Below are 22,562 nucleotides of genomic sequence, written 5' to 3'. Positions count from 1 at the left end.
CCCCGTGGCGCTCTTGGACACATCGACGCCGAGCTTGTCGCCATCCGCCTGTCACAACCCGGCCTCCGCATCGAGATCGACATCACCCAGACCCTTTAAAAACGCCCCCCATTCCATCGCATCCTTCAGTGGGCTCGGCAGTACAACTGCGATGCGGTCGTCTTAAACCGGCAATCTTCTCACCTTTCAGGTGCTTTTTCTGGCCCTATCGCCAGCACCGAGCGATACCGGTGGTTTCGGTGTTGCTGCTTCTGCGCCATGGACTGATCGGTGCGCTGCCCGTGCGGAAGTTCCTGCCTCGTCATGCAGCCCGTCATTCGAACCATCCAGCGGACAGAGTTCCTTGCACCGCTGCCCCGTGGCGCTCTTGGACACATCGACGCCATCTTGTCGCCATCCGCCTGTCACAACCCGGCCTCCGCACCGAGAGCGACATCACCCAGACCCTTTAAAAACGCCCCCCATTCCATCGCACCCTTCAGTGGGCTCGGCAGCACAACTGCGATGCGGTCGTCTTACATCGGCAATCTTCTCACCTTTCAGGTAATTAACCAGCATTCTCTGTACGCACTGCGTACCCGCTATTCTGCTTTGTTAGTGCTGCCGAGCCCCTGTTGTTGCATTGATATTGTTCGCGACTGTGCACATGTATTGTTCGAATTGCTAGCACTAGCTGGCGACGTAGAACTGAATCCCGGCCCTAACACGCGTACATCCTCAACTGAAGCGTCTGATGACATAATGGCGGCACTCAATCAAATCCGAGAAGGGCAAACCTCTATACTAAACGAAATCGATGAAAACTAAACTCTCCCGGAACGATGAAGTACTTGACGAAATCAGGCAGAGGCTATCCAAAATTGAAAGCGAGTTTTCTTCAATACAAGCACTAAAATCTCAAGTCGAAAACATCCAGGCGCTCGTTGAGGAGAACGCGTATGAAATATCATCCATAACAAGCAGGCTTGATGATCAGGAGGACAGGGCACATCGTTCTAACCTTTTGTTCTTTGGACTAACCGATGAAGAACAAGAAACGTGGTCGGAGTCTGAGGACTCAGACGTAAATTTCTGTAGTACTAAACTGAACATTGAAATTACACCTACGGACATCGAACGGGCGCACCGGCTGGGGAAATTTGATTCTAAGAAAACTAGGCCTATTGTAGTAAAATTCGCACGCTTCAAGACTAAAAGAACAGATACTTTCTAACGCAAACAAGCTGAAGAACATGGACTACCGCATAAGCCAGGACTACTCACTGAAAACCCGTACCGCACGGAAACATCTCGTCGAATATGGAAAGGCACAACCGAAAACATTTAAGCTGCGTCATAACAAACTCATTATCAACAACAAAGCGTACATATTTAACCATACTATGCGGAAAGTCGTCCCAATAACCCTGTAGCTAGACCGCAACACCAGCACGACTCATAATACGAATGCCGTATCATTTCTGTACACTAACATAAGAAGTTTACTACCCAAGCTTGACACACTTCGTAGCCTAATCGGCACGACGGAAAGCAAGCTTATCATATTAACTGAAACATGGTTAAACTCAACCATCCACGACACAGAAATTCTTTCATTTCTTCCTGAATTCAATATCTTCCGGCGTGATCGCGAAGATAGGCGCGGCGGTGGTGTACTCATAGCTACCCACCACTCCCTCCACTGCACTCTAATTAACATCACTTCTTCTTTAGAAGCCGTGTTTGTAATATGCAACATCTCATACCCACCCATTATTATCAGAACCTTCTATCGAGCCCCAGACGCAGATCCCTCGTTTTCTGAACACTTCTACAACGCCGTTCACTTTTTAACATCGTCATACCGCCAAGCCTCCATTTTCCTGTTTGGTGATTTTAACTTTCCTGCCATCACATGGTCTGACGTCACATTAAGAACAGCTAAAAATAACGCCGAAAGCGATTTCGTCAATGCATGCCTTACATTCGGGTTATCCCAGCTTGTTTCCATCCCCACTAGAGAAGATAACCATTCCGCGAACATACTAGACTTAGTGCTCACTTCCCACCCCGACAACATATCTTCCCTTACGTATCTATGTGGCATTAGTGATCACAAAATAATACAAGCCTCGATCTACTGCCAGCTACCTCATACCAAAAAAGCTAAGAAGAAACTAACACTTTATCATAAACGGAATTACGCAAAATTAAATGATAAGTTATCTGAGTTTAGCACGTCGTATCTAGCAAATTTTACCACTCGTTCCATTGAAACCAACTGGTCGCTTTTCAAGCACAAAATGCACGAACTCATCGATGCACATGTTCCCTCTATAACCGTAACCGAAAGATCAATGTCCCCCTGGTTCAACACTACATTAAAGCGCCTAAGCAACAAAAATAAAAGACAATATTGAACAGCTAAACGCTTAAACACCCCTTCCGCTTGGGAAAAATACTACACCACTGACAAAACACTTCAATCACTGATCACTAGAACTAAGCGCGCCTTCTATTCAAATACATTGCCTAATATGCTACTCACAACTCCTAGACAATTCTGGAAAATTATTAACCCAACCCAATCCAATCCCATATCTCTTCTCGATGAACACAACAATCCCATTCCTGATCCGGCAGTGCCTCAAGCTCTAAATTCCGTATTTTCATCCGTATTTACTAATGAGCCTGAAGATAACCTCCTAGATTTCCCGCAATACAATCACCCAGTCATGCCTGCCATTACCTTTGACGCTATTGGCATCGAGAATTTAATAGACAACCTTAAGGTCTCATCCTAAGCCGGTGTCGACGGGATCAACTCCAAACTACTCAAGAACACAAAAAATACTACAAGCCTAATACTCTCGTACATATTTCAGCAATCATTATCATCTGGAGTGGTGCCACAGGACTGGAAGGTAGGCAAGGTGATTCCAGTACCAAAAAAAGGTTTGCCATCTTCATGCAAGAGCTATCGTCCCATATCCCTCACAAGCATTTCTTCGAAGTTAATGGAACATGTAATTTACTCTCACATCGCCAAATTCCTTATATCAGTAAATTTCTTTCATCCGTGTCAGCACGGTTTCCGAAAAGGTATGTCATGTGACACTCAACTAGCTCTCTTCATTAATGACGTTAGTACTAACCTAGACCTTAACATACCAGTGGATGCATTATTTTTGGATTTTGAGAAAGCTTTCGACAAAGTTCCCCATAGACGGCTTTTTTTTTAACTTTCACGACTGAACCTTAACCCTCTCATTCTTGATTGGATACGAAGCTTCCTCACTAACCGTCAACAGTTCGTACATGCTAATGGACACTCCTCCCCCATGCACCCCGTTGTTTCTGGTGTGCCACAAGGCACAGTACTCGGCCCTTTGCTTTTCTTAATCTACATTAATGACTTGCCTACTGGTATCACTTGGTGCAGCAAATGGCTCATGTCTTTAAACACTAATAAAACATCGTTAATTACATTTCATCGCAGGTAGTCCTTTGTTTCACCAAATTACTATATCTCTGGCTCCGTAATTTCCGCTGTTCAATCTTGTAAATACCTTGGTGTCACCATTTCTAATTCCCTGAACTGGGCGTCCCACATTTCTAACATTACTAAAGACGCCAACCGCGTGCTCGGTTTTTTACGTCGTAACCTGCGTCTAGCACCTCCTTCTATAAAAAAGCTTACCTACCTAACACTCGTCCATCCCAAATTGGAGTACGCATGTGCAGTTTGGGACCCTCATCAGTCAAATCTTTTTCTCGCCCTCGAATCCATTCAAAATCGTGCAGCAAGATTCATTCATTCGAACTACTCCTATCATTCAAGTGTCACTAATATGAAGTTGCAATCTAATCTTCCATCCCTCGATTCGCGACGTAAAATAGCCAGACTATGCCTTTTTCACAAGTTTTACCACTCATCACTTGGAAGCTGTGTAATCGTCCCTGCACATCGAGTCTCTCACCGCCTTAACCACGGCAAAGCAGTCTACCCGCCATCAGCACATACCACTGCGCATCTGAACGCTTTTTTCGTTCAGACAGCAAAGGACTGGAATCACCTTCCTGCCGAAGCAGTTCGCCACATTCATCCAGACCGCTTCAAGTCATTCATCGAAAGAATAACATAACGCCTGTAATAAGCACACCCCTCATGTAATACCCCAATTGGGGCATTTGAGGTATAATAAATAAATAAATAAATAAATAAATAAATAAATAAATGTAGTCTAGGAGGGACTGGTATGCCAAGTCGGGCAGGTTCGTCAAAAGCTTGACGGTGACCTTATCCCTTCCCGGCGCAGTGCCCCGTTTAATTTTGGCAAGAGCTGCCCGCAGATCATGGAGCTGGAAAGGTTGATCCAGCTCCGTGTTGTCCTTGCCTGCATAAGAGTACGCAGTTCCACGGGGGTCTTGGGCTGTGCACAGATTCTAGTCCCGAAGTATCTGTGCCAGTTGAGTTGTGTTTCCAGGGAAAGCGTGAATGGCTCGCTGAAAATGTTTTTGTGTTTCGGTTCGTGTTTGGGTTGGGTCGAGTAGGCCTCGAAAGAGACGCCACGTGTTGCGGCTGGACATTTTTCGCGCGGCCGTGTTACATCTATCCACCCAGTTGGAGTCGGCGAGTTGGGCCGCGTACTCTGCCGCTTTCTGGGTAAGCTCGGCAAGCTGTTATGTTTTTGTCGTCGCCAACGGCGGACGAGGCTACGACGGGCTTCCCAGAGGTGTAGAAGGTGGTTATCCACGTCCGTGACCGCCTCTGAGAGCTGGATCTGAGTTTCATGCGAGAAAAGGTGTTTCAGCAGCTGTTGGGACCATGCTGGGTAGTCTTGCTCGGAAATGGATGTGTTATCAAGTGGGTGAAAATTTTGCCTGAATTTCGTTCAATCTGGGATACGGGCTTGTGTTCTGGGACGCTTGAGGGGGCGTGTGCTTATTGTAGTGTTAAGGATGCAGTGGTCGCTACCGAGGGTCTCCTCGGTGTTGAGCCAGTCTGCGTGTCGTATGTTGCGCGTATGTTGAGCCAGTCTGCGTGTCGTATGTTGTCTCGTAAGTCTGGACACGTATCCCGTGTCACGGAATTTCCTAGCCGGGTTGGGTGGACAGGGTCCGTGTGGAGGGTGAGGCCCAACGTGGACGCAAGCTCCGCCAGCTTACGCCCGCGCGACTCCTCCTTGCGATACCCCCCAGGTGACTGGGAGCTTTAAAGTTGCCCACAATCAGCAGGGGGTCGCGGCACGCTACTCTTAGCGCACGGCTAAAGAGGTCCGCAAAAGTCACTCGCTGTAGTTTGGGAGAGGAGTACACGTTGATTATATGCAACGGTGGGTCCCTGCGGCGGACTGGTAGGAGGGTCACCATTACATAAGAGTACTCTAGTTGGAGGTCGAGATCCACTAGGTTGGCTGTGTAGTTTTTGTGAACGAGAAGACAAGACGCGGGTTCCTGTTGGAACGTCGTGTAATTTGAAATTGTGGCGCCCAGGCCTGGCTCTTGAAGGGAAACCACGGCTGGTAAGGACTCGAAAGTTTCAAGGTAGAGGCGGAAATTGGCCCGCTTAGTGCCCGGGCGCACCCGACTAAGGCTTGTTGGGCATGTAAGTCGTGGCAGCCGAGCAGGGTCGCCTCCCAGTCCTCCCGGGTTGGGTTGGGGATGGGGGGAATAGTCGGGTTGGAGGGGCAGGCCCACACCATGTGATAGGTGTCAGAAGACACCGCACTACAGTGCGGGCAGCTGCCATTAAAGGAGGGGTCAAAATGTTTTAGTGCTGCCGGGCACAGAAATTTATTGGTGAGAAGGCGGAGAAGGAGCCGCTCATCCACCTTCTTCAGGCATTTACATGGGCGAGGGTAAAGGCAATGACTGTCTTGATAATAGGTTGTAATATCTTTGAATGTATAGACCGGATTAAAATCGGGTTCCTGATCGCGTGGGGAGAGAAAACAGCCCGGTGAGAGAGCGCGCCGGCGGCTGCGTCTGCTGCCTCGTTTCCTGCCAACCCCTGATGAGCAGGGGCCCATATAAGGTAACGGTGTGCGGGGTCCGTATCCCGTATGCAATTTTGATAGATTCGAAAGGCTAGGAAGGGAGCGGAGCCTTGTTGGACGTTCCGTCGCGCACTCCGGTGACCCTGGTTCGATACCCCAACTCGACCAATTTCCTACGCTGTTTTCTTTATTTGTCTGGTCTGACTAGAAAGGTTAATTAGGCTACTTGGTTAATTAAAGAATTAAGTAACCTCAGTCCCGTTACCTGAAGCATCACTATGTGATCCCTTTAATTGGTTGCATGGTTACAAGCCAAAGTACAATTGGCGCCCAGTTACAATTCGCGCAATGTGACGTCACGACCGTTTCGACCAACTGAAAAGCGTGACATTTCTGTCGACAACTCCTGCTTACAACGATGAGGCATTAAAGGCTTCCGCCTTAAAATGTCACTCAAAATGGGCGCCACTCTAGAGCCTATGCACACTCCCGACCTCTGGACAAAGAGTTTCCCACCCCAGCCAACGAAAGTAGAATCCAGGTACAAAGAAAGCAGCTCAAGGAAACTTTCCATCGATATACCACATTTGGCCACAAAAGACACCTCGTCGTTGTCCATGACAATGCAGTCTTCCACTTTCTTCATGAGCTGAGCGTGGGGTAGAGAGTAAAATAAGTCCTCTACGTCTATGCTGCAGGCAAAGTACTTTTTCTCTTCCAGCTCGGAAAGGAACATGACAACACTTGCAGAATTCTTCAACACGAAAGGGTCCGAAATCGTAAGTGAACCCAATTGTCGCTGTAGGAACCCTGAAATGACATGCTGCCAAGTGTTCCGCTCCGACACAATAGCCCTAAATGGAACGGTAGGCTTATGCATTTTTGCCGTGAACAAGAGTTCCAGAATGTTACTTCTACTCTTGTTGACAGCAGCAGCCAGACCGTCAAGGTTCATTCCCTGCAGCAAAACTATGACTTGTTTTAAGCATGAAATGCTTTTAGCTCCCGTTGTCGGCAGTGTTGTGACGTCACGCCGAGACCGAGAGCCATCATCCGGGCACTGAAATCCACTCATCCGGGCACTGAATTCCAGTCATCCGGGCACTGAAATCCACTCATCCGGGCACTGAATTCCAGTCATCCGGGCACTGAAATCCACTCATCCGGGCACTGAATTCCAGTCATCCGGGCACTGAAATCCACTCATCCGGGCACTGAATTCCAGTCATCCGGGCTCTGAAACGAGAACATCCGGGCACCGTACGAGACTTAACGAGATTTAACGAGACTCTCTAAGCCCTCTTACGCGACCGGCATGCAAGCGCCGGTTGGTCTCCAAATGAGACAAAAAATAACTGCTGCCAGTGCCTTCTCAATGTTTATCAAGATATCAGTGGAGCTGTGGGTTTGATAATGCACGGAATTATAATTTCCGATTTCTAATAACGCGTGCAAAAAGCGCATAAATGCCACGTTACACTTCGTTGTCATACGTGATCCGGGGGAGAAGCGCTGCGTTCAAAGGGCAAGGCATCGCGCCGAACGGGTGGTGGCGTTCCTCCCTTCCTTTACGGTGCGGTTCGGGTGTCCACCGAAATGGCAGAGAATTACTGCGCCATTTCCTTTCCTCAAAAAACCTTTCGTTCAAATGGCAAGGCATCGCGCTGAACGGGTGGTGGCGTTCCTCCCTTCCTGTACGGTGCGGTTCGGGTGTCCACCGAGATGACATTAGGCCCGTAAACATTTCATGCTTACTCTACTCTCGTTTACGGGAGAGGCAGATATTTTTTTTGATAGCAGCTGGCTTCAAGTCACCTCTTTGAAGTTTTTCTTCAGTGCTTCTCCCACTTTTTTACCGAAAATCACTTCTGGAGCTAGGACGAAGAACCCTTCTTTATCTGACAAGAGAGGGCGCAGTCCCTCAGCTACTAAATAGTCCACCAACCTTTTCATCGTGGTAGGTGTCTTCTTGTCCTTTCCTCGGTCTATCAGACAAACCGAGCATTCCTTCAGGCATCTTGCCTTGTCTTCATCGGGCACAACCTTGGACACCGAACGCGACAGCGCTAATCTCTCTAGCGACGTCATGGCAGGTTCGAGGCAGAACTTAGGTACCATTTCGAGTGTCCGTTCATGTCTGTCTTCAATCACTCTGTTGTCTAGAACTGTGACCCTTCCTGTGATCGCTGACACTTTCTTCTTGGTGGGCAGCGTGGGGCGAATGGTATTCCACAGGAACTCGGTGAGGCTTTCAGCTGCCTTGTACCACTCATCCCAAACCCGGCGTTGACGTCGATTCTCCCCCACAAGTCCGCAGTGAACACGAAGACCCTTTCTTGTTGAAGAATTCTGCAAGTGTTGTCAAGTTCCTTTCCGAGCTGGAAGAAAAAAAGTACTTTGCCTTCAGTATAGACATAGAGAACTTATTTTACTCTCTACCCCACGCTCAGCTCATGAAGAAAGTGGAAGACTGCAACGACGAGGAGGTGGGTTTTGTGGCCAAATGTGGCATATCGGTGGAAAGTTTCCTTGAGCTGCTTTCTTTTTACCTAGATTCTACTTTCGTTGGGTGGGAAACCCTTTGTCCAGAGGTCGTGAGTGTGCATAAGCTCTAGAGTTGCGCCCATTTTGAGACATTTTCTTAAGTAGAATGGATCAGGAACTGGCGGAAGATCTTGTTGATCTTGCAGGAAAGGTATTCCGTTATGTGGATGATTTTTTTTGGTTTTCCCGCTATCGAGGTCTCTCAGGGTGGTTCGGGAAGTCGTCAAAATTTTCAGGGAAAAGGGAGACGGCTTGAAGTTCACCTTTAAACTACCAAGCCTGAGTATTCTTCAGTTCCTAGACCTGAGTGTCGAGTGCTTTGAAAAAGGAGTACGTTGGGAGTACAACCCTAGGACGGCGAAACCACTGCTGAACTATGGTTCAGGGCACTCGAAACTACTGATTAAGGCTGGCATAGTGACCTCCTGTCTGAAAGCTTCCCTGGAAAAATCCTGTGAGCATGGGGTTCAGGCCAGCTTCCAAGCACAGACAAAGAGGTCGAAGGAAGCCGGCTATCCTGAGCTTGTTCTCGGCCAGATCACTGAAAGAATCTTAGCCGAGACAGGGAGGGCGGGTGGTGTTCAAAAAGAGAGCAAGCAAGGACGAATTGTAGGGATTCCATAAGTTCACGGAATTTCGCACCGGATAAAAAAAGTGGGGGCTAGATACGGAGCAACCGTCATTTTTACCGCAATGAATAAGCTGGCGGGGGACTGTAGCGCTGTACGCGACAAACTTGAGCCAGAGGGCAACCGAGGGAAGGGTGGATGCACGATAGCACATAGGAAAGAAAAGAGGTTCACGGATTGTGACACGGGGGTGGTTTATGAAGTCCCCCTCAAGTGTGGTAGGTCATACATCGCCCAGACGGGTCGGTGTATTAATGAGCGGATGGCGGAGCACCGCAGGTCTTTGAAGGGCGCGGTCTCGTCTAACCTTGCTTTGCACAGCAGGAATTGCCATGGATGCTTTCCATGGATGCTTTGAATAAGACCAGAATCTTATTCAGACGCCACCGAGACCAAATATGCAGGGAGATAGTGGAAGCATATCTCATCAAGAAAAAAGCAGATGCATGCGTCGCTTCATCTTGCGTCGGCCTGCTAAATAAGGAGATAGCTTTCCTACGCAATTATCTTAGCACAAGTAGGCAGTACGGAACGTTGGCCTGACCGGATGCTACCTGTTGGTTTTATTCCTTGTTTTTTCGGGGGGGTTTGTTTTGTATGAATGAATTGACAGCGCACGCGCCAATGTTTGTGATTGTGTTTCGTTTGTTTCTATGCGTCTGTGCCCTGGGTTATTTCGAGCACCTGTTATAAGCACCTGTTTCCTGAAATAAAAAGTTAGTTGATAGTCTGGGCTCGTGTCGTGCCTTCTACCTTTGTGTCCGTATTTTTTTTCGCAGTTAAAAGTATGAATCCCCACCAACTCGCCCAGTTTTCCGTCTTTATGACTGACACCCTCATCCTCCTTAATATCTTTCGCATGCTCGCGGCTGCCCGAGCGCTTACTAACCGGGCTCCTCATCCCAGCTCTTCTGGCTCGAAGACTAACCAGCCGCTGCTGCGATTCAGGAAAATTATAACGAATTATAGCGACATCCACCGCCTTTTCCCGGCCCCTTCAAAGGGGCTGAGTAAGACGGAGGAGCGAACTTTAAGGCGCCTGCAGACAGGTACTATACTCTGTCCTGCAATCTTAAAGCATTACGATCCTAACACGGATGGGCGATGCCCGCACTGTGGGGAGACCTGTGATATCTTCCACATGGTGTGGGCATGTACTCAAAATCCCCACCTCCCCCCTTCCCCTACCCCTTCCAGAGCGGCATGGGAGACTGCCCTCCTCAACTGCTCCTCGCCTGAGTCCCAAAGGGCTCTGGTGAAACGGGCGAGACGGGGCATTGTCATGCGGTGTCCCGGAATAGGGACGCCGACCATGTAGGGGGGCCACTCTGTGGCTTCCATAATCTATTTCAGTAATCTGTTTCAGTAATCTATTTCATAATCTATTTCAGGAATTAAAAGTTTTCACCACCACCACCCTCCGCCATTAGTTGACACAACGCCCCGTCTGGCCAATGTAGGATTTGCTACATGACAGCGGAACTTCGCAGACAACGCCGATGGCGCATTCTGCAAATCACTTCTCATGTCTCTTTTCACAGCCGGCCTTTTTTCCTTCCACCAGTGAAGCGTCGGTCAAGCTGGCCAAGCTTTCTAGGGACTGAAAAAAACCACCGGCACGTTGTACCGGATAGCCTCTTGTTGAGGCCACGGCCAGTTTTGTGGATGTAAGGCGTCACTTCCGGCCTCAGTTTACCCTGTAGGGTTCCAACAGATTCCTTGCTGGCGCCAGGCTTCGTCTTCTTGAGAAGCTTTTCCGCCACTACCTTAACAACCGACCCGTGGTAGCCAGCTGCATCAAGCCTTGCCAGTTGGTTATTAAAACTACCTTGCATGCCATGCACGCAGCACTTCCTGAGCGCGGATTTCAGGCTGGGGTTAGCAATGCCCCTTTTCTGACTAATTTCGAATGCGAAGAATTATAAGGCCGAAGTTCCTTTCCTGCTCTAGTGCAATACGCCCAGTATACGCGCTCATCTATGAACCTGACAGACAGATCTAAGAATTGCAGGGTACCTTGAACCGAGAGCTCATAAGTACCTTTACCGTGTTGCTCAGCTTTGAGTCCACTGAATCGTGCATCATCATTCCAAATGGCACAAGCGTTGCTTAGATCAATTAAAAGGTCATACATGTATCGGAACACTTTTCCAACACTGTTATTGTTAGAACGCTTAAAAAGATCGTGTAAAGAGCGATCAATACTTGCTAAATAGATAGTACACAACACCGGCGCGACACAAGACGCAATACATAAGCCATTTTTTTTTCAGATAGAACTCAGCGTCAGAAAAATAAAAGTAATACAGAGATAAAATTCTGAAAGCGCTAAAAAATTTCTGACAGCCATCCCCTCGGCATTTTGGAAAGAAACGGTACAGTTATCACTAGAGACCGGATTTTAGGCAAATGCCTATTTTTTTCAACGCTTCGTAGGCGGACCATTTTTACATATGAGCACGAATTAGGTGTTGACAATATGTTTAATACTCTTTTTATAGTGCCTATAAATGCCTATTTTGGGGGTCAGTGCCTATAAATGCCTATTTCCGACGTGGGTGCCTAAAAGTGCCCTATTCTACAGAAAAGGGGCCTGAAATACGCTGTGGTTTTGCTTTCATATTCTGTTTGCTTTCGAATCCATTTCAGTTTCGAGTAAAACACACACTTGGGAACATTAGATCACCTCGTCAGTCAGCTGTGGTGAACACTGCACCTACGCCGGCTGTGTACACAATACCAACCACGTCAGCCGAAAATGTCGAAGCAACCTTTTCCCTATTTTCTGCCAGTTTATCGTGGCAGCTTGTTGATGACTGGCAGTTAAAGTGGTAGTCGACAAGATGGCACCACATTTCGGAAAGTGTACGGAGTAAGTATAGTTTCGTCCAAATAATTTCCAGTTGGTTCCAATTGAAACCAACTCTAAATTTTCCATAAACCTGCTGGAAACAGTTTAACTGATTAAAATTTCCACCTGGGTAACCTGCCTTACTTTCGTTCCTTGTGCCCCAGCCGCATGCCATCTTCATCAAATGGCATTTGGCGGTACTCTTGGTGGAGCAGGCCACACTAGACAGCTGGCAGTCGTGCGTGCATACGAAAACGCATTCATGCACTCAAACCATAGAGTAAATGACTCAAATAATAATGTTTATTTCTAAATACATGGCCTCCTGTTAAGGTGTTCACTGTTTCTACTCTTGTACACGACAAGCGATTTGTTTGTTTCGAGGTATACCAAAGTGTTTTAAAAGGGTTGGTAACCGTCCCTTTCGCTGTGCTGAAGCATTTGTATTGTACGAAAAGTTGCGCGACAGCCCAAAAAAAAATCGGCTTCTAATGTTGGCACCTTGCTTAAGGTCCCAAATCATTCCTGCTGTGTTTTTGTGTTATTTTACGGCAGATATTGCGCGCTGAAGTTCGGAACTGTGTGTACCTTTGATAAAGTTTATAGTGCCTATTTTTCTCCGTTAGGTGCCTAAAATGCAATTTTAGCCGCCTATTTATGGCGCCTAAAACGTGGTTTTTAGTGCCTAAAAATCCGGCCTCTAGTTATCACCAATGCAGGCTGTGTTCATCCTTTCCACCAATCCTTCTTTAAGACTTCTTTGGAGCCGTTGCACTTATTCTAAGAATATGTTCCAACTTAGTAAATGTCTTATAGGAAACAGTAAGCTGATTGGTCGGGAATTTCTCAAGTCCTTCACGGCTCCTTGCTTACTGATTAGGATGACTTCAGCGTTCTTCCAAGCTTCTAGCCCGCTTGAGGTTATAAGTCCTTGCGCATACAGACTGGCTACATTTTGTGGCACAATCTCTATTTTTATTCCTCCTAAAGCTTTCCTAAAGCTTCCTCCTAAAGCGCGGCAGACAATGACGTTTTGTCCTTGTCTGCCGCGCCGAAGCATTTTTTGAAGTACTGAAATAGCTCTTTCGTTACTGATGGGATGTACCAGAGCTGCGCGCTGGTGTCTCCCTAATTAACGTCCTGATTACGTTGGCTGCTGTATAGATCTGTGTAGAACTCTTCGGCTATTTTCGCCTTCAGTGTGTACACCTCTTCATCATCATCCGCGTGACCCACTGCAGGACAAAGGCCTCTCCCATGTCTCTCCAATAAGCCCTGTTTTTTGCCAGCTGCAAACCGTATCCCCGCAAACTTCCTAATCTCAACCGGCCACCTACATACGCCGCCCCCTGCTACGCTTGCCTTCTCTAGGAATCCACTTCGTTACCCTTAAGGACAGGCGGTTATCTTTCGTTCGCATTACATGCCCTGCCCAAGCCCATTTCTTCCTCTTGATTTCAACTAGGACGCCATTAAACCGCATTTGATTCCTTTCATAAGTATGTACGGAGCCAGGAAATGGCATTTACAATGTCGCGTTGAGATGAAGCAGATATTGTGAATTGATTTACCTTTTGTTTCATTACTTGTCCACAACCGAGTGGACGTTATAAGCGCGGGGCGATAGTCTGCACAGACGAATCCATAGGTAACTGCTAATGCTTTAAGTTGGGCTAGTTGGTACTCGGTATCACACATATTCACTAGCGAAATTCACACGCAGGACAATCTTCTGTTCTGTTGCCTTCTCTGTCCTGTGTGTGAATTTGGCTAGTCAATATGTGTGAATCCATAGGGTCTGGAAACATCACCTCACGCTCGTAGACTTTATTCCCTGACGAATGGGTTGACGGACGAAGCAAGTTGCACGCTAAGTTCGCTTGGTGCTGAACTGTAAGAAACCAACGGCGAAAAGTAGGCCATCGTAATAGCACGCATTTTCAGCTACTGTCAAGTTTTTTTTTTTTTTTTTGCTCCTTGTGTATACTGTTACAGGTTACGGCGTACGCCGTCCAAGAGAGCGCGGCGCCCGAAGAAAACGCGCGGAACGAGCGCGAGAGAGATCTGAGAGAATCGCCGCCGCCGGTCGGGTTTTGTTGTGGCTCATGCATCAGTTTGTGATTTCTGCTTGGCGGGTTCTTGAGCCCGTAACATTTTGCCGGGCATGCAAAATGTACTGTCCTCCTATTCGACTGCAGATGCTCACATAACACTCAGCACTTGAGTGCCATGCGAGAAGACGGTGACTGCAGATGACGGAATCATTTCGATGAATCACAGCGGCATCAAATCCACCGTCAAGGCGCCATCGTAGCCACTGCTGTAAGAAACTTGGCTTGCACATCGAACCTCTCCATAAACCATAAACCATAGAGTACGGTAGGGAACTTCGAATATAACTCAGTTTCCAACAGCACAGCAATTAATGAAAATTTCAGCTGCCCTCAGTTTTCATTATCCACTTCTGCTATATAACTGAATTTTAACAGTGAGAGAAAGAATACCAAGCGCAGAAGCGCTGCAACCAACATAATAAAAAATTTGTCGCATCGACCAGCAGAATACAGTGCATGTGCAAAGGCTTCCCGGCAGAGAGAAACAATTCAACTCTTTCCATTTGGCACGTCACGTAGTTTCTGGATTACACTGCATGCTTGCAGGGAAAAATTCAAAAATGCTGACCGTTTATTACTGGTTGGTAAGCAGCGAGGCCATCGTACTTGCTGGCGAACTCCAGGATGTAGCCGCCCCCACTGAGCGGAAGAAAGAAAGAAAATCTTCCGTTAACGCCCGTAGCTGCCGGTAGCGTTGTAGCAGCTATTTAGTCCTGCAGGGACACAGCCTTTAAAAGTGCATTCTGAAAAAATTGCTCAGAAAGAACGAGGACAAAGCAAAGAAAAGACAAGAACGAGCGCTATTCCCAAAACATTGGGGCACTTCTGATGCGGGTGATAAGAAGCTGCAGTGTAAACCGCTCTTTGACAAAGCAACAATTCTTTTCATGCATAGGGATTCACTTGTGCGGGAACTCATGGAAGCGTTTCATGTGCGTATCAGCTGAGATAAATGTATCAGCCAGACTTCCGTCCGCCTCTCTGATAAGGAGTTCCGGTTTTCGGCCAAATCACTCCGGCATACAGGGGGTGACATGTGATATTCTTGATCTTTGCTTGGTGTGGTCCGTTTTGTTTTTTTTTTTCCTATTTATATGTGCATGTGTTTCGGAATAAATCTTCAGTTGTGAGTTAGCGCTCGTTCTTGTCTTGTCTTTGCTTTGTCCTCGTTTCTTTCTGCGCAATTTTTTCAGTATGCATATCAACCAACTTGCCCAATTTTCTGCTCTCTTAACTTCAAAAGTGCAGACAGGTAGCGTCGATGCAACACTGAGTGCATCCTCGTTGAGGAAAGGAAAAACATCCTTCGCCTGCGACGCAGCCAGCTGAGAAGATCAAGGCCCACGAGGCAGCTTCGCGCAAGCAGCGCTGCAGCTGCGAAGGCCCCCAGGGCCCGAAGCTCGAGCGCGACACGCACTGTGACAGACAGCTATGCCGGGCGCTGCTCCCGCGGCGTAGAAAGAGGCAGACGAGCAAAACCAACCTTCAGACTTGCTATGGTATTTACTGGAGCAGTGCTGCGCAGTGATCCGCCTTCTGCTACTGCCACGCATTCGAGCTATGAGCCAAAGCCGACACATGCCGGAGCCACACTCGTCATCAGTGGAGCTCTTTTGGGGCCTCGGACGAGTTTCGTTATGACAAAAAAAAATTCAGGGGGCACTTTGACTTTCTATACTCCGTTTCACACATAGCAGGCAACGCTGCGGAGGTTGCTGAAGTAGTGCGTTCGCGAAACCACATTACTTCGCCACGCATCATTCATTCTTCTCGAAACTCTGGTCATTGTTTCGACGAATGCAACTTCGATCCCGGCAGCGGAGGTTGAATTTCTTTGGAGAAGAAATTATAGAGACCCGTGCACTGTGCGATGTCAGTGCACGTTAAAGAACCCCAGGTGGTCGAAATTTCCGGAGCCCTCCACTACGGCGTCTCTCATAGCCTTAGTCGCTTTGGGACGTTAAACCTCATAAACTAAACCATAAACCAAACAAAGAAATGAGGTAGCATTGAAAATCACGGTCGAAGCTGTAAGGCGCTCAGTGTTCGGGCTCTCTGGCCATAATTTTCGCGGAGAGTGAACTACTTTTTAGGCGCGGATTTGGTAGAAGCGATTCGCCCTACCAACCGTGTATCATACCGCCACGTGTACTTTTTGCTTCTCGAAATCTCGACGACTCTCAGGGCGAAAATGTGGCACGAGGTAAAACGAAATCCAGGAGGTGCCAGTCAGGGCACTTAAGATTTGTCGCTACGAAATATGTTTGTGTTAGCTTTGGTTGTATGGCGAACTGCTTTTTGCGTGCGGACTTAACCTGTGCGAACAGGCGCGCTAGCTTTGACAGCGTTACCTGCTGTGTATGAAACGGAGTATAGAGACCGTAGAGTCGAAAGCCTTTTCCGCGCCACTTCCACCGCCTCTGTTGCTGATTGCCCGCTTAAATGCAGAGGCGCTTTATGGTGGCGCCACCTAGCGGCAAGCTCATGCGCAGTAGGGAGAAGCGACTCTGATTCAGTGACACCATTAGTGGCACTGATGACGTCACACCCAACTGTTGACTGTTTACCAATTAATGACTAATTACTAATAATTACTTAATACTGACTGCTCACTAATAACTATGCAGTGTAGTTAATGACCACGACATGAGTATTTAGGGTTACGACATACTACACCACCGATGATGTCATCAGTTTGATTGACAGCTATAGTGTGGCAGAATTTTGGGCGACAGTATGAGCTCTTAAAGGGAGACTGAAGCACTTTTTTTGAAAATCCGGCTGGCAGCGGCGACCTATAGTTTTTCATGCTGTATGCTCGAATATCGCATCCAAATAAGGCAAAAACAAGCGCGAATTGCCTCTTTTAGCAGAAATATGCGGCCTGTGCCGCGGGGCACGCCGCGCGGCGCGCCGCCGCCCGTGATTGGTCAAGCGAGGTCGTGACGTCATTTTGAGGACTGGAGAAGCTGCCGATGCGGATCCGGCGCTGCGCTGAGTGCAGATCGCAGCTTTCCGTGGCATTGTAATAGCGAATATGGCGACTATTTTTTTTACTGACCTCCAAAGAAAAGGATACTACAGTTTGTTCATTCCACTTATCACCTGAAAGCAAAAAAGACACGAGCAAAAAATTCTACGCCTAGCACAAGCATACGCTAGCGTGAAAGACACGTACGCAGATCATGCGTAAAAGGTGCCAGCACAACCTCGGCTGGTATTCTCGGAAAGGAAGGGGTGCGAACAATATTCAAGTCAATTACCACCACCGGACGCCTCCTGGCTCGCCCGAAAGAGCGTCATCCTAAAGAAAAGGCTCAAAGCGCTGTGTACAAAAAATCCTATTCTCACTACCCGGCGTAGGTTGGGGCAAGAAAGTATTTCAAGGAAACGATGAAGCAGCATAAAGCTGATGTCAAAATTAGCGAAGCGCAGTGGCCAAGCACTGCGAGGCATGTGACCACAGGATATTGAAGGAATCATTGTGCGCTGGAAACCAAGCTAAATACGCGCACAAGGCTGCTGCTTCACTCGTGGCGCGTTCAGCAGATGCCAGAAAATATTAATCGCTGCCTCGGAAACGTTCGCCCTTCCTAGATTTGCAGTTTAGGTTCAGTGAAGTAGTGGCCAACTATATGTGTGTTTAAAAGCCAAGCTAGCTGCAACTCGTTCGCTGCCACAACTTGAAGAAGAAACCGACTAAGGTTGCGAGACATGATGTTTTTTTGCAAAAACTTGATTGGCATTCATTTCTCTGTTAAATTTGCATCCGAAATCAGAACGTCGAACGCTTTCATTTTAATCGCTTAGATACGATTAAACGAGATGCCGCATATGAAGAGCTTCAATGCTTGCTTGCTTTGCTTTATTGTGTTTTGCTTTGCTTGCTTGCTTGGACACGTCGAACCGAGTACAAAATCACTAACCGAGCCTTGCTGAGCACGCCTCAGGTGGTCTGGCCGCACCTATAAGCTGAGAAGAGCAACACATGCTTGAGCATCTATTAGGTTTCTGCAGGGGCGTGTTTCTAATGAGCATATTTCTGCTTTTAGAAGAGGCGCTTCTTCGAAATGGTGACACGCCTCTCATGCGCGAGGAAATGAAAGGAACTGCGTCATGGTTCAGCCGCGACCGAAATCTCCAGAGATCACATTAGGGACAAGCTCTGCATGTAGCCGGTCTCACGAAAGTGCTTCGAGCAGAGTACGCTTGCTTTGGTCGGCTTGAATTCTTCGTCAAAGCAGCGAGCGCTTGCGCTGCGAGCGTATGATCTTGCGGAAAACAGTGGAAGACGCGGGCGTAGTTGTTCGTGGACACGAAAGCAGAGTAGTACCTCGTGTTGAATCTGATTCTCAAGGTCGGCTGACACGCTTTGTACGTCACAACGCACGCAGTACGAGGAACAACGCATGCAGCACGAGAAACAACGCGCGCTGAAAGCTCTCTCGGGTGCGCCGAAGTATCCCCGGCTCCTCAACGTGGCGTCACGTTGGCCGACATGGACGAGGTTTCCCTCTCCGCTGTTCTCCTCTCCTGCGGTCGCGCGCGGCGCGGGAGATTTAAACATCGCGTTTTTAATTGGTGATTGCGCCACTGTTCTGACAAAATCGAAAAAATAATTTCACAGACGTGATCAGCAATGACACTACTTCAAAACCCTAAAAAATTAGCTGATTCGAAAACCGCCTCAGTCTCCCTTTAAAGGCTTTCGCCTTAATACAGCCGCAGTGAGTGAGAGGCACTGCGGCACCTGAGCCAACTTTAACCGCTGTGATGCTTGCCACGTGGATGGACGCTTTCATTTAGACGATAAGAAAAAACTACTCAAAAAATCGCGCCTTATAAGTACAAAGGTAGTTTTTAAAGGAACATTTGCGCTTTAAGGAAAAGAGGGCCAGCAAGGCACAAGAACTGCAGATGCTTCAGTGAGGTTCCGGTGGCAGTAGCTTGGATGTATCAACCCAGGCGCGAGCTGCCCGTGGAAATGACGTCCATATCTAGCTGGAGCGCATAGAGTAACCATAGCCTCCTTTATTATGCATGCCCGGTCATCTGCGCCGAGGTGAAAGGATGCCGACCGTCGCATTTGTCGAATGAGATGTGAGCCCCTCCTTCGGGCCAGCGCCGGAACTGTACTCCGTTTATGCATAGCAGGCAACAGTGCGGCGGTTGCTGAAGTAGTGTGTCCGCGAAACTATATTACTCCGCCACGTATCATTCCTTCTTCTCGAAACTCCGGTCATTGTTTGGGCGAATACAAAGAGCGGTATAAAACGATGTAATAGCATTGAAAATCACGGTGCGCTCCAGCTATTTGCTTAGCGAGATCGCAGACGCGAACTCGGCAGCGAGTCCACAACCTACGGTAACCCTGAGTTGGGCTCAGGCTTTCTCCCGTACTTTTCCTTTATCTTTTCAACCACGGAAGTTTGACACAGGGAGGAGTAATGGAAAACGAACCATGTGTGTTGCCGTACCCTGGCGTGCGCGTTTTCGACTCTCAATACTTCAGTCACGAAGGTGGCATGAAAAACAGTTTATATTTAATGCTGGGCGAGTAAAAGTCGACTCTGCATATCTGATTAATGCGAGCTACTGAGAGACAAGAGAAAAAAAAACACTAGCATAAATAAAGAGATTTGTGTGTGCAGTTCTTGTTGTGCATTGCCTGTCGTTACTGCTTGAGCAGCGCGCAGTAAACACAAATAGGTATAATCCCAGCAGTAAACGAATAATTTTCACTATAATTTCCGAGCTCGCGAAACATTATCTTATGAACGGTATAGCAGAAATTTTGACAAATCTGAGAAAGTTATCTGGTATACGCACATTGTGCCTGGCTGTAACTGGAAATAATATGGCTACAACTTGTCGTTGTCGCCTTTGTTTCATGAAAGAGCTCTTTCCCAGCTCACCGGTTAAACGTTCAGCAAGGAAACGGTCAGGGAGGGACGCCGGGCGCTACGTGGTCTGCACCCAAGCGAAGAAGCTCGGGGTGGTTTCCAGGCAGGCGGATGCGGTGAAACGAACAGCTCTGAGAAATTTCTCGACATCTTTCAAGGTACCGGGTGCCTCCAACACCAGCACACGATGGTGCTCAGCGAGCACTCGCTTCAACCCGCCCAACGTGTACTCTTGGCAATGCGTGAATCACTGCGCGACGAGCTGAGGCGAACGCAGTAAGCGTTTATTCGGTGCTCGCTTACATAGCCGAAGCCGATGCGACTGGCGAGGGAAAAAAATTGGCTGGGGTTTAGCTTTAGTTAAACCTGGTAGGTTGCATAAAGAATTTCGTAAGCCGCTGATCCCGTTCTTCGTCTGTTTCTTGCAGCCGCTGTTGTTTCCTGGCTTCGGCAAGCCGACGTAGCAAAACGACAAGATCCCACACAAAACTGTGTCGGTACCGGGGCACACGGGGGTGGCAGGGAACGAAGAGGCCGACAGGATAGCTCGAGGATACATTACTTTCCGAGCATCCGACGAGACCGCGGAACTCGCGCCAGCACCCAGGGAATATTCGGCCATACTACAAAACTATAGAGGCAGAAGAATGCGATATCCCCCACCGCACAAATCTCTCAGCAGAGAGGAGGCTGTCACTTGGAGACAATTACAAACAGGCTCTTTCCCAAACCTAAACTAAACAAAATGCACCCTACGATATACACGAACAAATGTCCCTGGTGCGACGAAAAACCTACTCTATACCACATCACATGGGCCTGCCAAAACATAGACGTGGTCCCCAAAATACAAAACCCGAGTGCGGAGCAGTGGGAGACTCTGCTGTCCAGCGACCGCTGTGAAGACCAACAAGGCCTGGTACAGCGAGCTCAACGGGCGGCAGTGGCCAGCGGAGCCCTGGACTGAGGGAAACCGACAACTGATTAGAGGCGGACGACTTCGACAGAGAAGGTTCCTGGGGGTAGAACCAAGACGTCTCTGAAGATGCCCCAAACCGCAGGAAAAACCATTAGTGTAAATAAAGTTTTCCCTTCCTTTCCCTTCCTTCCTCTTTCTATTTGCAGACGGCATAGCAACTGCTTCGGCAAGCCGAGCGCGCGCGTTTTATCCCCTGTTTCTCTCCCGCTTCCTCTCTCCTCTCACCCCATTCCGACACATCTGGGGAGAGCGCGAAAGCGCGCGCGGCGACGGTCCTGCTGCCTGGCGGCGCACGGCTGCAGCTGTTGCGAGAGAACGCCGACTGCGCTCGGAGCGAGCGGACGCATCTTATATGCGGTCTGCGATTTTCCGGCGATTTCACCAGTTTCCGGCTATTTACAGCCACCAATTTTTCACAGGACGGCCCGCCACCGATCCGGCGTCACCTGCGGGACTTTTAATCACTTTCAGGCGAGTGCCTTCAATTTTACGGCCGATTTTCGGCCACGCCCGACCGCGGGAGCTAGGCCTAACGGCTCAGCACGCCTAGTGCGTGCTCTGCTCCCACCTGCGGCGGCGACGCCCGCTTCGCCTCGACGGCGCTTCCCTGCATTTAAAGATGCAGTACACAGTCACCGGCACGGATGTTACCGCCGCGGAGCTGGCCGATAGCACTTGGACGGCACTCGAAATGCAACGCCGCTACAGACGCCCGCCACCACCGGCAACGCCGCCGGCCACCACCCAAACGCCCGTAGCCAGCACTGGCCTGTCAGACCAACGACCCCGCGGCCGTCCACCACCGCCAACTAAAAGACGACCACTTCCTCGCCTGCCTACAGAGGACTACAAAATCGTCTTCCGACCTCAAGGCACCGTCGACCTCAACGCAGTCGGCCCGGCCAAATTGGCGATGGCCATCTACAACGCCGCCAAGATCGACGGCCGCCTTGCAATCACCGCCGACCAAGTCCGCGTCCACCCCACAAACAACACCGTCACCATCAGCACACCGGAGAAAGAACGGGCGTTCCTGTATGCTAAAATACGAACTTTAACCATTGACTCCAACGCCATCCTGGTAGCCACGTACGCCCCAGCCCCCGATGACTCCGTGCGAGGAATCATATATAGAACCTACAGTCATGAGACCGACGCTGAGATCCTCGCTGAGCTCCAAGCTCGAAACCCCGATCTCCCCATAGTCGCCGCACGCCGCATGGGCCGCACACGACATTTCGTGGTGACTATCGCTAGTGCCAAGCTACCCCGCTACGTGAGGTATCTCGGCTTCACTTTTGAGGTGTTCCCCTACAAAAGCCGGCCGGAGGCATGCTTCAACTGCCGGAAGCTAGGGCACAGGGCGGATGTGTGCCCCCACCCACGAAAACCAACCTGCCGACGCTGTGGCGCAGCACATGACGCTCCTCCAGCTGGCCAACCGCCCACGTGCCAAGCCTCATGCATCGTCTGCAAAGGTGGCCACCCGACAGGCAGCAGAAGCTGCAAATACCGGTTCACGTCCTCCACTCGGCCCAAGTCTTCCCCATCGGTCACTGACGCC

The 22,562-nt window shown here is 48.9% G+C and overlaps 1 protein-coding gene across 7 annotated transcripts in view; it reads right to left on the bottom strand.

Annotated features, from left to right (window-relative positions):
• Positions 1-22,562, bottom strand: part of LOC149324983 (solute carrier family 41 member 3-like) — a 261,247-nt gene that overhangs the window by 72,664 nt on the left and 166,021 nt on the right. For all 7 annotated transcript variants that reach the window (XM_089562951.1, XM_089562952.1, XM_089562953.1 and 4 more), the window contains one exon: positions 14,685-14,755. In XM_089562951.1, coding sequence (XP_089419077.1) covers positions 14,685-14,755 — 71 coding nt within the window. The remainder of the gene's footprint in view (positions 1-14,684; positions 14,756-22,562) is intronic.

The sequence above is a fragment of the Amblyomma mixtum genome, chromosome 10, assembly GCF_055824585.1.
Source record: "Amblyomma mixtum isolate Tamu chromosome 10, ASM5582458v1, whole genome shotgun sequence".
NCBI lineage: Eukaryota > Metazoa > Arthropoda > Arachnida > Ixodida > Ixodidae > Amblyomma > Amblyomma mixtum.
The sequence above is the reverse complement of the archived record's forward strand: the minus strand, read 5'-3'. Positions and strand labels throughout refer to the sequence as shown.